Raw genomic sequence first — 16,208 nt, 5'->3', positions numbered from 1 at the left:
TAAATACTGACCAAAGAGCGAGCCATCTTACAGGAAGTGTGTGCTCTCTGGGTGCTTCTTGTTATAGCCTTTATGAATGCCTTATTTCTACCTCTGACAAATCATACAATTTAAGCATTTTCTAAAATAAAAACAAAACCTAAATAAGCAAACATACTCAGGAAATCCAAGTAAACTTAAGAATGGAATAAAAACTGATAAGGACTGGTCAGCTGACACGTATAGTGATGCAACAGAAGAATAAAACCAAACAATTCATAAACATTGTTGATAGCAATTTTTATTGAACAGAAGAAACTAACTCAAAGTGAGTGTGTTAGACTGTGGTTCATCATGTTAAAGCATTGAAGCTCATCATCGTCTAATAAAGTGCACTTTCAGTTAACTGCCAAACGGAGAGTCATCTCCTTCCCTCACACAAGTTCAGTCAGGTCCCACACGGTGCAGGACTCTCTGCACCTCAGCTCTTCTTGGTAGAACACCATCACAGTAAGATACATGAGACCAAGTGCAATGACTGAAAATCTCAGTAAGGGCGAGTGCATAAGTGTTAATGGAAGATCAGCACGTGAAAGAGTCTCTCTCATCACATCCGGGTCTGAAAAGTCTGCTATTCCAGCCACCGTTTTCTGCCCTGGCTCAGTTTAACCCAGTCGTTATCATAAAGCAGCAGATGGTGGCTTCTGCTCAGTACTCTGATTATGTAATCATGATTGTAAAACAGCACAGTATTTCTTTATTAACGGTTAACGCTAAGCTAAAATCTTTGCCATGAGCGTCTCTACATTATCAGATCTCAACTTTAAAAAAATATTTAGCTATTCCCAGAAGTGTTTCTCTACATAATATATATGTACAGCTGCATCTTTACAAAGAAAATAATGTTCTGTTAAAGACTGTTGCAAGGTCAGACTCCAGTTTTGGCACGTGTTCGTCATGACTTCACCCAGAAAACAGACTACGTGGATGAGACAGCAGAAACGAGCGCATTCAACACGCCTCTCATGTACAAACACAGACACTAACCTAACATAAATCCTATTCCTACGTCTTATTTATAACGAGATGTATTTGCAATGGTGATTCCCTCGGATGTGGAGCAAACAGGAATGTTGTTCACATGAAAACAAAGTGTTTGATGTTGCGCTCGAGAAAAAAGCGCCAGAGAGATCATTTACAGTACTGGGGATATCGTATCAATCACCATTAAATTTGAAGAGATTTTCAGGATTGCAGTGTGCTACATCAGACACGCACACATCATCAAAGTCAGAGACAGATTAAAAGGAAAATGCCTAAGCCATAATTCACCATAGAAATGGAAAAGAAAGGACAATGCAGTCCAAGGTTGCAAAGGGACACATAACAGAGGGGGAAAAACCAAACCAAACAGCACATCTACTACTCACAATTAAATGTACTGTATTTTAATCTCACCAGGAAACGTCACACTGGATACTTTCACCTCATATTGCACCGTTTTAGCTTTTTCAGTCGAAAGATTAGGCAGTAATGGGTCGTGTCTCTCTTGCGTCAAGTTAATCTCTTATTCCACATGTAAAATACAAAATTAAACCTAGCTTCTTTTTTTTTTTTTTTAACCTGTCCTATCAACTTGTGCGTTTCATGCACTTTATCCTTAACAGCCAGAGCTTAAACATACAGTATAAGCTCTCAAAAGAGCCTTTCACTTAATTACATTACTACTTTGTTACCAGCATTTCATATAAAAGTAATAAATATACAGAGTTCAATAAATTGGGGCGTTCCATGTGAATAACGTATAAAGATTCAGTGGATTTAAGTGAAAACAGCAGGAATTTTTTTTCCCCAATGTGTAGTGTTATGCGTGTAGTGTTTAAGTACTGATTGCTTCTGGTCAGACTAACAGGACAAAATAAAATCTACTACCGTCAACAGCTGACAGCTTTATATTTAGGTAGTTTAAAGCTTGCGAGTTCTCTCCAATTAGTGTTCAGATATTGCTTGAGAAATTAGAAATGCGTGAAATCTCTCAATGCGTATTATACAGTGTTTGTCTCCATCTTCATACATTTCTCATGCACCCACTAAAGACATAAATACACCGAAGCTCAGTTAAGGAAGGGGAATAGCCCTAATGGAAGGAAGTATGATTGGGTGGCACATCATGGAAGTAGATCTTATACATAATGTAGATCTTATAAAAATGATAAAGTACAATTTCTGAAACTGTCTATATGTGCACCAAATCCTTCCTGGTTGAGAACACCAAGTGGCTGCTTGATGCAATACCTTTTCCTCCCCGATCATGCTGTTGAGCATTTTTGCTTTTCATATTAAAGTGCAGTCCAAATGCAGGTGGCTAAAAGACAAGAATCAAAATAAAGAGAGTGACAGAGAAAAGAAATAGACGAGGTAAAACCCAGAGGGTGAGACTGGGGCAGAGGATTGGCACATACTTCAGAGAGGTCTGACTTGAGGAGGAGCAGGATGGGATGGAGATGAAGAGTCTGTTAGGCTGAAGTTTAAAAAACAAAACAAAGTCCTTCCTATCCTTCTCCAGCGTCACTCCCTGGATTGGTAGAAGAGGATGTATCCCGACTCAGAGTTCTTCGAGATATCTGAGGTAAGACCGTAAAACTCCTCAATGGCCTGGGCATCAATTTTCTGCACAACAGAGGTAAGATGAGATTAAATGGCAGTGCAAACAAACAGAGGAGTCAAGGAACAAATAGGCCAACACTAACAGTCACGCACCTCCACAATGTCATCATCAAACAGCAGCCAGAAGCCATGACTCTTCACTATAGTGATGTAATGACCTCGATTTGGGCCGCTGAGGAGACAAAAGACAAACATTGAAATCGTTAACTCTGCCCACGCGTACTTCCTCCTGTCGTTTGCACAAAATTAACCACAACTGGCCACACGTGCACTCACTGCCATTTAATAGTGATTTGGGACTTGGGAAATTCTGAGCAGCAACTTTATGTGGTTTGAGAGCTAATACCTTAAATCTGTGAAGATCTTGTAATAATATGAAGGAAGTGACTGCTCTTGGCCAGGTGCAACCACCACTTTTCAATTCATTTCTATTTATATAGTGCAAAATCACAACAACAGTCGCCTCAAGGCGCTCTATATTGTAAGGTAGACCCTACAATAACACACGCAGAGAAAAACCCAACAATCGTATGGCCCCCTATGAGCAAGCACTTTGGCGACAGTGGGAAGGAAAAACTCCCTTTTAACAGGAAGAAACCTCCAGCAGTACCAGGCTCAGGGAGGGGCGGGGCCATCTGCTGCCACTGGTTGGGGTGAGAGAAGGAAGACAGAATAAAAGGCATGCTAATCTTTTAGGACACATTCACGCCAAGTTTTAAAGTGTTACACTGTCCAGTTTGATCGGAGTAACAGGAACAAATTCAGTCTTTACAGACGCAACAAATTTTAAATGCACTCGACAAAGTGTGCACTTCTACAAAGAGGAAGGAGAGAGCTGGTGACGCAAAGATTATAAAAGATGGACATAGGCACTGTGATGTAAGGAAGTCAGATTTTATTGCCTCAGTGTTAACATTTTGACCATCACTTAGTTTTCTGGAAAAAGAAGTGGTTCAGTTACCAGACAATCTGAACTTTGTGCGCCACAATCTGGTGGTGAAGCCCAGCAGAGAGTTCCCATTTACAGCTGCCTTTGTGGACAACCACCTGCCAATTAAAGCAGCTACACCCACAATATTGCAAACAAGAAGACTTGACAGATTTTAAATTATTAAATTATGCAAGGTCCTTAACAGCTGCTGAAGAGGAAATTCGTTGCAGGGTGCAAAACTGTTTCTGTACAAGGCTGTAAACATGTTTACATCTGCTGTTCACTCCGATCAGCTGAGCAGCTGTTGCTCTTGGTCCCTAAACTAGCCGAGCTTTCTCTATTGTGGTCCTGAAGCTTTGGAATGATCCTCCTCTTCACATTAGGCAATCTACTTCAGTGGTGGTCTTTAAATCCAGGTTAAAAACTCGTTTTTATTTGCTGGCTTTGGACTCAGTGGATAACTGACACTGCTAATGCTTTGTTATTTTATTTATTATTCTTATTTTGCTTTTTTTTTTATTGTTTTTATTTCTCGTGTACAGCACTTTGGTTGGCCATATGTTGTTTTTAAAGTGCTATATAAATAAAATTATGGTATGTTGTGAAACTGAGGATTTGGAATGGGAGCCTATGGGACTGACTCAGTTTTAGTTTTTACTTCATATTTCACTTTTCAACTTGTGCTGGTTGAAAATTATGGCTGGGCCATATCATACCGTTCACGGTAATACCGATATAATGTTGGGCAACAATAAGAAAATGAAATATCGCGATAGAATATGGGTAAAACACGCATGCGCAGTGCCTTTGTTTTCATACGCATATGGCAGAAAAAGCATGGTGGAGAATGAGAAGGGTGAAAGCGGGTCGTTGAATGAAACGGATGAACCAGAACTGGTTTGTAAAAATGCTGCAACTTCAGTGGTGTGGAACTGGTTTAGCTTTCGTCACAACAAAGCACTATTTTTGGTAGAGCATGCTAGCGGGCCGTCGTTATTACCGCGTTTTTTGGAAAATACCACACACCTTAAATCAATCCTTTGATTTTTCTGAAAATCGGCAGTGCCCCTTATAATCCCGTGTGCCTTATGTTTGAATTCTGGTTGTGTTTACTGACCTCGAAACGATTTTATGTACACGGCGCTCGAAAATCTGTCAAATGTTTTAGTGTGACTTTGCTAAGCTACGAACCCGCACAGCTTGATGGATTGTCGGAGCATTACGGCTATCGTAGGCAGGAGCCTCACGGAGTGATACGTACTGTGCTTCAACATAATATTACCGTATTGTGTGTGTATAACCTCTTTTTAAGATTTATGGATATTACACATGGTTATCCTGAGGATCTGTCGGCCAATTTCCACTGGAAATGCCTTTTGGTTAAACTGTCAGCAAGGAATTTGCATTTTCACTGTTAAATTGTATATAACTTTAATGCACATAAAAAACAGCTGCTTGTTTAAGTTAAAATACATTGATGGTTTTTTTGCACTAATAAATTTGTGGAGTTGTAAAGTATTTTGTCTAGTGTCAATTATATCGTCAGCAGACTTCTTTTTTTTTTTTATAAATAAATACTTTATCTTAGAAGTATTTTAATTTTAAAATGCAAAGTATGCTTTTTAAAATAAAAACCTATTAGTGTGGATTTACCCAGAGACCTGAAGCCTGAACTATAACACAGGATGTGGGACTTAGCGAGGTAACTGCAGGTTTAACCCCTGATTTTCAGAAAGATGGTTCACTTTTTACTGAGGTACATCTCTGTGGTCATTTGTGTTGCAGATGTACCCAGCTCTGTAGAAGGTTACGCTGGCAATAAGCGATCAACAGGCATGAAATCACCTCCTACTGACCAATTGATTCACCAGAAAATAACATCATGATTCCTGGAAGATCCCTCAAACGTCTGAGCGAGGATGTCAGCAGGGTCTAAAGTTTTTCAGCAGTTTCTAAAGTCTCTGTCTTTCTCTGATGACGCAGATTGGGAAAGCCTAGGTTGACTTACGAAGCTCTTTGAGTAACTGCTTAGCCTGATTGCTAACGTTGGGGCAGGTGAAGCCAGATAAGGAAAAATATCCTGGCAATGTTGAATTTGTTTCATAGTGCGGGGTTCTCGTTCCACTGCCTTTATGGGTCAGCTGAAAAAATGTAAAGTCTGATCAGTGAGTTGGTAGAGGCTTAAAAAAATGAACAGTGTTATTTTTTTAAATTCCAAAACATGACACAATAACAGCCTTACATATCTACTTTTACCAGGTGTGACAAGATCCATCACACGTACTTTTGCTATATGTATAATAATCAGTATACTATACCTTCCACAGTGCACCACCACAGCTACTAGATCATACATGCGATCCAGGTTGACTGCATCCCCAGACGTGTTAAAGAGACGGAGTTCTAATGGGAAAACCACCCGATAGGACAGCTTGGTGTAGCGGTGCAGCTGCTCCATGTACTTAAACCTCTTGAGGTGTAGTGCCAGGATCATAGGAAGTTTCTTCACACGCATCCTGCAGTGAAGAATACATGCTTAGGAAGGAGCCTTTCTGCAGGAACATAACACTGGTGGTCAAACGGAGTGCTTTACTGACCGTTTCTGTGCTTCCTGCTTGCTGCAGCATGTCTCACAGTAGTATTTGTATTCACTGCACAAAGTCTCTGTGTTACTAAAGTCCCTGGAGGAACAAGCAGACCACAGGAGGCTCAATTACTGAGTCTCACTCACACCAAAGGGAATATGTCAGCTCCGTCTGAATGTATAATAAATCAATACTACCTGAGACAGTGTGTTATTGATGTGTTCTGCTCTACATCCACAGAAAGATCCAGAAAATCCTCATCTTTGCTGCTCACCTGTCAGACAGCGAGAGACACCGATGTAACTCATCTGTTGTTACACTGACAGAGTCAGTGAGACTAAGCCTGCTGTTCTGTGACAGAACAGCCACCCACTCACACCTACACACACTCAGCCAGTCTTTGAAATGCTTATTTGACTGAATGGCTTTTGTCTCTGCACCCTGCATCGCCTTGGTGTTTTGCAGGGGTTGTTCTGGGGAACCTGTTTCACTCCTTGCCCTCAAAAAAGGTGAGGACAAAACCTCAGACGGCCCTGACGTAAACCGGGTGGTCAGAGCTCCTCAGAAGCTCTCACTGATTCTCTTTTTTTTTTTCTTCCCATGTCTCTCAGCACCTTTGCAAAGAGCTAATCCCCTTTTCAGACTTATTCAGGTGAGATCTCTTGTTCGTGCACCAGCAAATCCATTACCAGATAGCACAAACTACCTCTCTAATAAACTCACGGTGTAGAAAATCCAGGAGCATACATACTGTTTCACAGTTGAGGCAGCGCGTCTCATTGGTCAGTGTGCCTTGAAAGATATCGTGAACCCACGTGGGCTCCGTCTTGTTCTCCGTCTCAGCCTCGGTGGTGACGGCGGTGCCATTGTTCTTGAGGCGCCCGTTCTGCTTTTCCTGCTTTTTCTCCTCTTGCAGAATATCAGCCACGGTGTTCAGCAGGTAGTTGAGGAATTCGTGTGCATCTTGTTGCATGTAGTTGTCAAACAGATCTGGAAGGAGACAGAGATAAATGCATACAACTTCAACTTCCTGCAGAAATAAATAGAAATACATAATATTTCTACCACAATGGGCCTACAGGAGGCTGTTATTTAAACCTATGCATCAATTTAAACATCTGAAAGCTTAATAGATCAGTGCTACAGATAAAGGACTGGACCACAGCTATTCAATGAGCCCCCTAAAAAAAGGACCAATAAGGTTGTAACTGTTACCATAAAGCAGGCGCTTGGGAGAAGCAGCTAGCCTAGATCTGTATATATTAACAAAATTTGCCCTAAGCCATCTCTAAAGCTAGCTTTTTAGCAAATTAAACCTTATTTTAAAAAATACGTTTCTGGAGCACGTTGCTCCTAACCCCTCAAAATATACTTTTTTTCTATAGAATACAGTAAAAACTGTGCACCAGTATAGATAAAGAAGTGGTAGACCAGTATCGACTGGTTCTTTCTATGTTACATCAGGGGAAGTAACAGCTGTTGTAGTTCTGAAAACTACAGGTGTGTTTAATAACAGTAATAACTGCTGGTTCATTGGCACAAGCAGAAAACAGCTGTCATTACAGTGATTTGTTACACCTGCATTACTCTCACTGCGATGCTGCACTTTGAAAATGTCTGCCTTGACATGTTGTAAGTAAAATCAGCAGGGTTTATTTATAATAAAAACATCCATACACATTCTTTGTTTTAACAGATCTGTATATAAAGGGGGAAATGAGAAGGGAATGGTGGCGGCTGCCGAGGGGGAAGAAAAAAAAAAAAAAAAAGCGTCCAGAGATGAGCCAGCTGACCAAAGCTGGGTCTCAACAGAGATTGCATTGTTCATGCACATAAAGAGCTTCCTCAATATGGACAGCAGTGAACAGTCAGCCTTTCTGTCAGCTCTACTCTGAATGACCTTACCACCAACACGCACCTGCCTTTCACTTCAAATATTCAGACTGTAATGTAGCTCAAAAGCACACTAAACTAAACCACAGCACTCAGCTCTCCATTTATGGACACGTGTGTGTGAAAGGATCCACATGACGGACACTTAAGTCATTCTTCAACACACTGTCTTAATGTTTTGAGCATATAAATTTTGACAAGAAAAATTACTCTTCTGAGAAATTATTAATGCGAGACTCTTCTTCCAGTAATCCAGCACATAACACCAGAACACTAAAACTGGGACACCTCAATGGGATTAACCCCTTTTTATTTATTTATTTATTTTTAAACAGCACCAGTGGCAGGCCCATTTTACAAGCACTCTATAAATGACAGTAACTCAGTTACCATTTGTGCTAGAGACACAATTCAAACGGTTTCAGGAAGAAGAAAAAGTGACCTTTAAGGGGATATTTGGCGTTTCATGGCAGCACAAAGCATTCACAAAGCACTGCTGTCTGAACACAGGAAGAAAAATCAGCTCGGCACAGAGATTACCATGTGCTTTTCATATTACTGTAACTCCTCAACTATTTTGAGCTAAAGAGAAAATTTGAACGGTTCCTGAAAGATCAGAAGTACTTTGTAACTTTTACAACCAAAATTGCAAAATAAGTCTAAGCAGCCTGTATGACACAAGGTTCATAAACGATTAACTGAGATGAGATCCAAGTGCCCTTAAACCCTGTATTATCAGAATATGGGGGTACTTGTTGCTTTGGGGAAGTGACAAATTAATTAGCAAATATTTATAAGGTGCTTCTCTGCAAATTAGCCAAGTACTTTGTGAACAATAACTAAAAAATATGCTGAGCTGCCTCTCCAGTGAGGTTTTCATCCCAGGAACAAACTCCAACTGGGCTGACGGTAGTCCTTGTTCAGACAGGAAGGGTTGGCGGACTTTGAAAAGTAGATCTTGAGGACTGTCCACTACTTAATCAAGAGTACATCTGGACATACATATAGAAGAATAAAGTGTTTATGCAATTCTTGGCAATCGGGAAAAAACCAAAAACAAACACACAAAAAAACCAAACATATGTTTATATTTTTTACCACAAGGTCCATTATCCAAAATATAAGGTTCGTGTAACTTCCTGCCACTGTAGATGGCGTAGACCTCACAGTTCTTATTCTTTTTCTGTGTTCATACAATTCCAGCACATGATATAACAAAGGCCGACTGTAAAACTTTCATTATGATGTATGCTCACCGTTCTCCTTCCGTAGGCGGGAGATGAATTTCTTGGGCGGTATGACGCCAACTTTTTTCTTCTGCGTGGCAATGGAGTGGAAGAGGTCAGCCAGGCACGTGAGCAGGTTCTCCTTCTTTTTCTGCTGGGCTTTGTACGCCAGCACATTCTCCCGGAAAGGCCGGCAGAAGTACAGAGCCTGGAGCACTGAGTTACAGTAACACGTGTTTCCAAACTGAGGGAGAAAACCACAGGGAGACATCGACACAAAACCGTGATGAGGAAGCGATTTAAAACAAGGACTCGAATATTTCTTTTAGATTATCTGTTAATAGCTCGTGGAAAAACGCCAGTGTGTTCTATTGTTGTTATCCATTTGGCAGACACAGTGTCTAGAGCGTTGAGAAACTTGTGTGTTTACATAAATGTCTCATTAAGGAAACAGAACATCCCCGTTTGGCCAAGAGTCTCACAAACAACATTGTTACCTCGAATACCCGCTGACCAGCCGAGGACATGACTCACTGCGGTCCCGTGGCATTTTGTTTTGAAAAATGACACCACTGTTGTTTGGCAATGGCTTTTGTTAATGCAAGCGAGGATTTAGTGATACTCACATTGACCAATCCGAAGTAGTGTTCGTTGATTGGGAATTGCTCCGGGCCGATGTCTTTCTCCAGAGCAGAGGCATTGGTGCCCTGAGAGGACAAAACACGAGACGCTCTGTCATCGTAATCATCTCATATTCCATTTGAATCATTTCAGTAGATTTCAGTGACAGACTTATTTGCTTAGTCCGGTGTGTGAATATACAGGCAAATGAATATGGAAATGATGCATAGTCAAGGGCCAGGAGCAGCTATACATCTGCAGCTATGAGGCAAAACAAAACTGACTTTTTCTGTAATTAATAAAATTATTATTTCTGGAATATGTAAAGATCTCAATTTTCTGCAGAAAGCACACACTTCTGCACATCTTGCTTCCTTTCGTCAGAACAACAAGTCATGTCAATGTAGAAAACGGATATAGTCTAAACAGGTAGACCCGTATCAAAAGTCGGGACTCTTGCTGCACCCAATTGCTGAGACAGAGCACTTATCTCTTGTCAGAGCTCAAAGCTTTTTCAAATGAATCACAGCTTTGTTGAGTGAACACAGCAGACAATTTAGGTTGGGGAAGGCTTTGACTTCTAATGACTGTCATTTCTCATCTGTCAAAGCAAACAATGGATACCCGTCTGTCCGGCTTACCACTTCCAGTCTCCAATGTTTTGGGAGACATGCAGGTCCCAGGAGAGACGAATTACCAAGGAGAATCCACACATGAAATATCACATCCAACCTTTACTGACATCTGAAACCACACTTTGAAATTTGAGCTCCTCCTGATAACAGGAAGCGGGCAGTGGTATTGTTAATTTAGAAAGGAATAAATTCTTAAAGGAGACATATTATGCTCCTTTCTACATATTTTTTTGATTAAGGCAGAAGCTTGAAATAACAATTATTCATCTAACACTGAAGGTGCACTGTTGCTTCACAGCAAGAAGGTTCCTAATTTGAACCTGTTGCCCTGCATGTGTGCAGTCTACATGTTCTCCTTACTCCTGCACGAGTTTTCTCCAGGTACTTCGGCTTCCTTCCACAGTCCAAAAACGTGCAATTTAGGTTAGTCGGTGTTAAGAAAAATCCATGGATACTAATAATAATAATAATGATAATATAATGACTGGTGCAATACACTGCAGCATTTTATCGGCCCATATCCATCAGTGCGTCCTTAACTTGTAACATCTCGATTAGATTACTTAGTTAAGATTATTTAATAAATAGGGTTAGGGACCTACTGACTGGGGGATGCGCCGATCTGATATTTCGATCAGGATAAAAAAAAATTATTATTATTATTATTTTTTTTAAATTCACATGATGATGGCTTCCCTGTGAACTGCTTGTTCCTGCTTTATGTTTGGTGAAACATTTGTTGGGAGGCTTTCACTAGTGTAGTTATATATTAGGGATGCAACAATACTCGTATCGGTATTGAACCGTTCGGTATGCATATGTATCGAACAATACAAAATTTTTTATTTATTTTATCAACTTTTCTTCTGACGATGCTGTCTGTGTTGAGCGCTCAGTGAATCTGTGTTCGACTACTCCGCCTAGGCTGCACTGTTGAGTGCAGATCCACTAAGCGCAGAGTAAGCTAGCAAGACAGAAGCTAAGCTCGAAATTGAACCTCCCCCACCTTCATTCAGATCTGGCGTTTGGAACTATCTTGGTTTTCATGTGAAGCATGACCCTGATGGTAAGCGCGTCATGGACAAAATTAAAACAGTATGTCGGATGTGCCACGCAATGCTCAATTGGTGGGAACTAGTGCGTTAGCGCAGTTAGCTTGTTAACGTGTTGACGCCGTCCAGCCCCACGCACGGGGCGATCCGCGGTAACTCGTTAACGGAGATTTGCTGCGTTATGGCGTTAATGTCATTTTAACGAGATTAACGCTGACAGCACTAGTGGGAACACAACGAATATCACTGCACATCACCTGATGGACAACATCTCCCACCCCATGCAGCAGACTGTGACAGCACTGAGCAGCTCCTTCAGTGGGAGACTGCGGCACCCACGGTGTGGGACGGAGAGATTTCGCAGGTCTTTCCTCCCCACTGCTGTCAGACTCCATAATAAAGACTTTAACTGATCAAGCACACACATCCATACATATGCAATAATACTAAGTGCAATAATCCTTTCTGTCATCGTTGTATTTTTACTCAGTTGTATATAGTATTTGTATTCTATTTTTATCTTATTGTATATTTATTTTATTTTATTCTACTGTATATAGTATTTTATTTTATTCTATTCTGTACAGTTGTGTACTGTATTTATTCTTATTGTATTCTAATTTTTGCCTCATAACTTTTGCACTGTCCACTTCCTGCTGTGACAAAACAAATTTCCCACGTGTGGGACTAATAAAGGTTATCTTATCTTATCTACGCCGACATCATCCTAAATTCAAATTTTTCAAATTCAAATTTTATTTGTCACGTACACAGTCATACACAGTACGATATGTAGTGAAATGCTTGGACAACTGCTCGTGACCTAAAGAAAACAAAAAAGGAAAAGGCTATGAATAAGATAGGAAATAAATATGAAAAATTAAAAAGGGTAAATTTAACTAGGAAGGAATAGAATATAAATTAAGGTTAAAAATGAAATAACTGTACAACACAAATTAGAATGAAGGGTAAATTTAACTGGGAAGAATAAGATAAAGATAAATATATAAATTAAAGTTGAAAATAAAATAACTGTACAACAAAATACACAATACACAATATAGAACTATATAAGAATGTATGAAGAAATCTAAATCTAAATAAATATATACACAATAACAGCAGCTGTACAAGTATTAACCGGAAATGAAGAATATAGTGACCAGTGTCGTGCAAAACCAAAGTCCAGAAAGTCCAGTGTGTGTGTAAGAACTGTATGTGTGGGTCAGTGCAAAGACAAGTGGAAGCAGACAAAAACAACAAGCACGCATGCTACAAACTTTACCCGAGTCATTTAGACAGCCGTTAGCATATGATTCTCCGTATGGGGACCTGGTATGTTTAATATGCTGCTGAGAATATAGCCCAGAAGAAGCGTATAGTATAGCTTTTATTTTGGAAAGAGACATTTCTCTGTAAACTCTCTTTTCCAAAGATGAGTGATTTCTCGATCAGATAGATTTATTTTTTTTATTTTAGCAACATTACATTTAAAAACCGCATTTGGTTTCACTGAAATATACAGAGGCTGCTGGAGGCTTCCCATGAGTGTTTCTTCTTCACTCACCTCTTTTCACTCAGTGTATTTATACAGCACTGTTCATTTACCCATGTCTTATTATTAATCTCAGCTCTCTCTTTCACAATGTGTCTTTTGTCTTGTCTTCCTCCCCACACCCCTCAACAAGTTGTGGCAGATGGCTGCCCTTCCATGAGCCTGCTCCTGCTAGAGGGTTTTTTTTTCCTGTTAAAGGGGAGTTTTTCCTTCCCATTGTCACCAAGTGCTCATACTGTCTTTGCCTTACAATATAAAGTGCCTTGAGGTGTCTGTTATTGTAATTTGGTGCTCTATAAATAATACTGAACTATAGATATGGATATGGATATGGATAGATAGATAGATAGATAGATAGATAGATAGATAGATAGATAGATAGATAGATAGATAGATAGATAGATAGATAGATAGAAAATATATATAGAAACAAAAGAAAAACACCACACATCCTGATGAGATATGGATTAATATATCAGTCTGTGCAATCTAAGAACTCTAGCAGCTCTGACTGACACTGCAGGCTTTTCACATTAGCATCTAGTCTAAATAAAGCAAAGGCCACTGGCATTAGGCAGAGCCGTTTAAGTCTGTTCTTACCCACTCTTCACTGCCCCTGAACACACCAGGAGCACAGATTAGTGCAGATTCCTGCTCTATGCTACCAGGATGTAACCGGTCCTTTGCTGCAGCACCACATTATGCAATCACACCAAGCTGTCAAAGGCAGCACGCTCCCCCATCCCTCTTGTCAATCACCGGTGACAACTATACAAACTGTACATTGTGTTGTCTCGCCAGGATGCAACACACAATGCAAACGCTCCACGTGTTCTGGGAATCCATCCTACCTGACAAACCATCCTACCCATTGTTTCTGCGTATGGGCACAACACAAATTTAAGTGGCGAACCGTCCTACCTTTGTGAATGTGACCTACAAGCATATTTTAACAGCTAAAATTAAGTGGCAAATCGTCCTACCTTTGTTAATAAGATCTAGAAACATACTCTGATGGGTAAAATGAAGTGCCAAACCATGCTACCTTTGTGAATGTGACCTACAAACATACTTTAACGGGTAAAATGAAGTGGCAAACCGTCCTGGCTATATGAATATAAGCTACAGCATACTGTGATGGGCAAAGTTAAGTGGCAAACCATCATACCTAGTTAAATTTGTGGTGGAATTACTCTGTGACAGCAGAAATGTGCATAAACTACTTATGGTAGGACGTTTTGCCAAAGGAGGATGGTTTGTCAGAACACTGGCAAGCTTCAGCGTGCAAAGGTGCACAAAAGGGGCCCTGTCTGAGCGACAACTAACTAAAGTATGGGGCCACGATTTAAACTACTGTGTATACTCGTTTTAAAAAAACCCCTGCAGTGTGCACATTCTCTGGGTGCAGGTGGGAGGCGACTCATCACACACACACACAGGTTCAGCACAGTGCCTGCAAGCGGATCGATATCAACACGGAAAAGCAGCGAGTTACTCACCATATTACAAATGGAGGCGATGTTTCTGACAGTCATTTAGTTTACAGTGTCCCCTTCACCGCCATCTTTATAAAATAAACATAGCAAGGCGACGCTGAGCAATGAAGTTAATTCGCAGTCGCGGCTGGAGGCCAGACTGCAACCTCAAGCGTCAGAAAGCAGGCAGAGAGACACGGAGCACCATGCAGCCGGCACGGAGCTGAGGGGGACTCTCAGTGTGGACACGGCTGCATCCTCGCGCACATATCGAACACCCCTCAGCTGGAAAACGACAGTGCACGAGGAGACAGGCGAAAGTTGCAGGCAGCAGGTTGTTAGCAACGTCTAGGAAACGAGCCTGCTGTGTGAGGAAGCACTACAGTCCCGCCCACCAAGGGAAACCCCCGGACCTGATTGGTCCGGATTTAACCGAATTGATTGACGTGATTGAAGAGCCATATGCAGACATGCACAGTGGCGTTTAAGTGAGCCGCAACCAATCATCTGCGATGATTTTGAGCAGGGATTTGTAGTTCGTTTTGTGATTTATGAAATTTAAAAGGACTGAAGGGTTTATGCAAAAAGCCTTCTGGTGACATAAAAACATATATTAGGCTTTATAACACATACAAGTAATTCCCCCATAGAGAAGTGGTGTGAGGCAAAAAAATATGTTTTCAGGTCTAAAACCAGCAGCTTTTTTTTGCTATATGACACCTTTTGCTGCTGTCAATACTAGGGGTGCAACGATACACAAAATTCACGGTTCGGTTCGATACTTTGGTGTCACGGTTCGATATTTTTTCGATACAAAAAATGTTCATGCCTTTTTTAATTTGCCATTTATTAAAATTATAAATATATATTTTAACTCAGAAGTACAGTTTTTAAATGTAATGTTGCTGAAACAACATAATAATAATAAAAATAAATCTATCCGATCGAGAAATCACTCATCTTTGGAAAAGAGAGTTTATTACAGAGAAATGGCTCTTTCCAAAATAAAAGCTATACTATACGCTTCTTCTGGGCTATATTCTCAGCAGAATATTAAACATACCAGGTCCCCATATGGAGAATCATGTGCTAACGGCTGTCTAAATGACTCGGGTAAAGTTTGTAGCATGCGTGCTTGTTGTTTTTGTCTGCTTCCATTTGTCTTTGCACTAGGATGATGTCGGCGTAAATGTGCAGTGATATTCGTTGTGTTCCCACTAGTGCTGTCAGCGTTAATCTCGTTAAAATGACATTAACGCCATAACGCAGCAAATCTCCGTTAACGAGTTACCGTGGATCGCCCCGTGCGTGGGGCTGGACGGCATCAACACGTTAACAAGCTAACTGCACTAACGCACTAGCTCCCACCAATTGAGCATTGCGTGGCACATCCAACATACTGTTTTAATTTTGTCCATGACGCGCTTACCATCAGGGTCATGCTTCACATGAAAACCAAGATAGTTCCAAACGCCAGATCTGAATGAGGGTGGGGGAGGTTCAATTTCGGCTAGCGTTGAGGCAGTTGCCATGTTGCACCGAGCTTAGCTTCTGTCTTGCTAGCTTGCGCTGCGCTCAGTGGATCTGCA

General features: G+C 40.7%; 1 protein-coding gene across 2 annotated transcripts; it reads right to left on the bottom strand.

Annotated features, from left to right (window-relative positions):
- Nucleotides 1-260: 260 nt before the first annotated feature.
- On the bottom strand, nucleotides 261-15,057 carry usp46 (ubiquitin specific peptidase 46). 2 transcript variants are annotated; one of them, XR_003271239.2, is made up of 10 exons: nucleotides 14,644-15,057; nucleotides 9,908-9,988; nucleotides 9,312-9,525; nucleotides 6,914-7,152; nucleotides 6,360-6,436; nucleotides 6,175-6,258; nucleotides 5,896-6,093; nucleotides 2,740-2,818; nucleotides 2,442-2,649; nucleotides 261-2,344 (listed from the first exon to the last, which is right to left on the bottom strand). XR_003271239.2 is itself a non-coding variant. In XM_026159230.2 (9 exons), exons 1-9 carry the CDS (start codon nucleotides 14,677-14,679, stop codon nucleotides 2,548-2,550), a joined length of 1,110 nt encoding a protein of 369 aa, XP_026015015.1. In that variant the 5' UTR covers nucleotides 14,680-15,056; the 3' UTR covers nucleotides 261-2,547. The 2 variants fall into 2 exon arrangements, 1 of the variants encoding a protein (XP_026015015.1); XM_026159230.2 differs by having other exon boundaries at nucleotides 261-2,649; nucleotides 14,644-15,056.
- Nucleotides 15,058-16,208: the final 1,151 nt, after the last annotated feature.

Source organism: Astatotilapia calliptera, chromosome 23, assembly GCF_964374335.1.
Source record: "Astatotilapia calliptera chromosome 23, fAstCal68.1, whole genome shotgun sequence".
Lineage (NCBI taxonomy): Eukaryota > Metazoa > Chordata > Actinopteri > Cichliformes > Cichlidae > Astatotilapia > Astatotilapia calliptera.
This window is presented reverse-complemented; position numbering and strand designations above follow the sequence as displayed.

What these genes read in the sequence shown, in the direction of transcription:
- usp46 (XM_026159230.2), bottom strand. Translation starts at nt 14,679, where the DNA reads ATGACTGTCAGAAACATCGCCTCCATTTGTAATATG. An exon ending in TCGCCTCCATTTGTAATATG is followed by an intron (nt 9,989 to 14,643) that starts GTGAGTAACTCG and finishes TTGTCCTCTCAG; the next exon opens with GGCACCAATGCCTCTGCTCT. An exon ending in CCGCCTACGGAAGGAGAACG is followed by an intron (nt 7,153 to 9,311) that starts GTGAGCATACAT and finishes GTCTCCTTCCAG; the next exon opens with ATCTGTTTGACAACTACATG.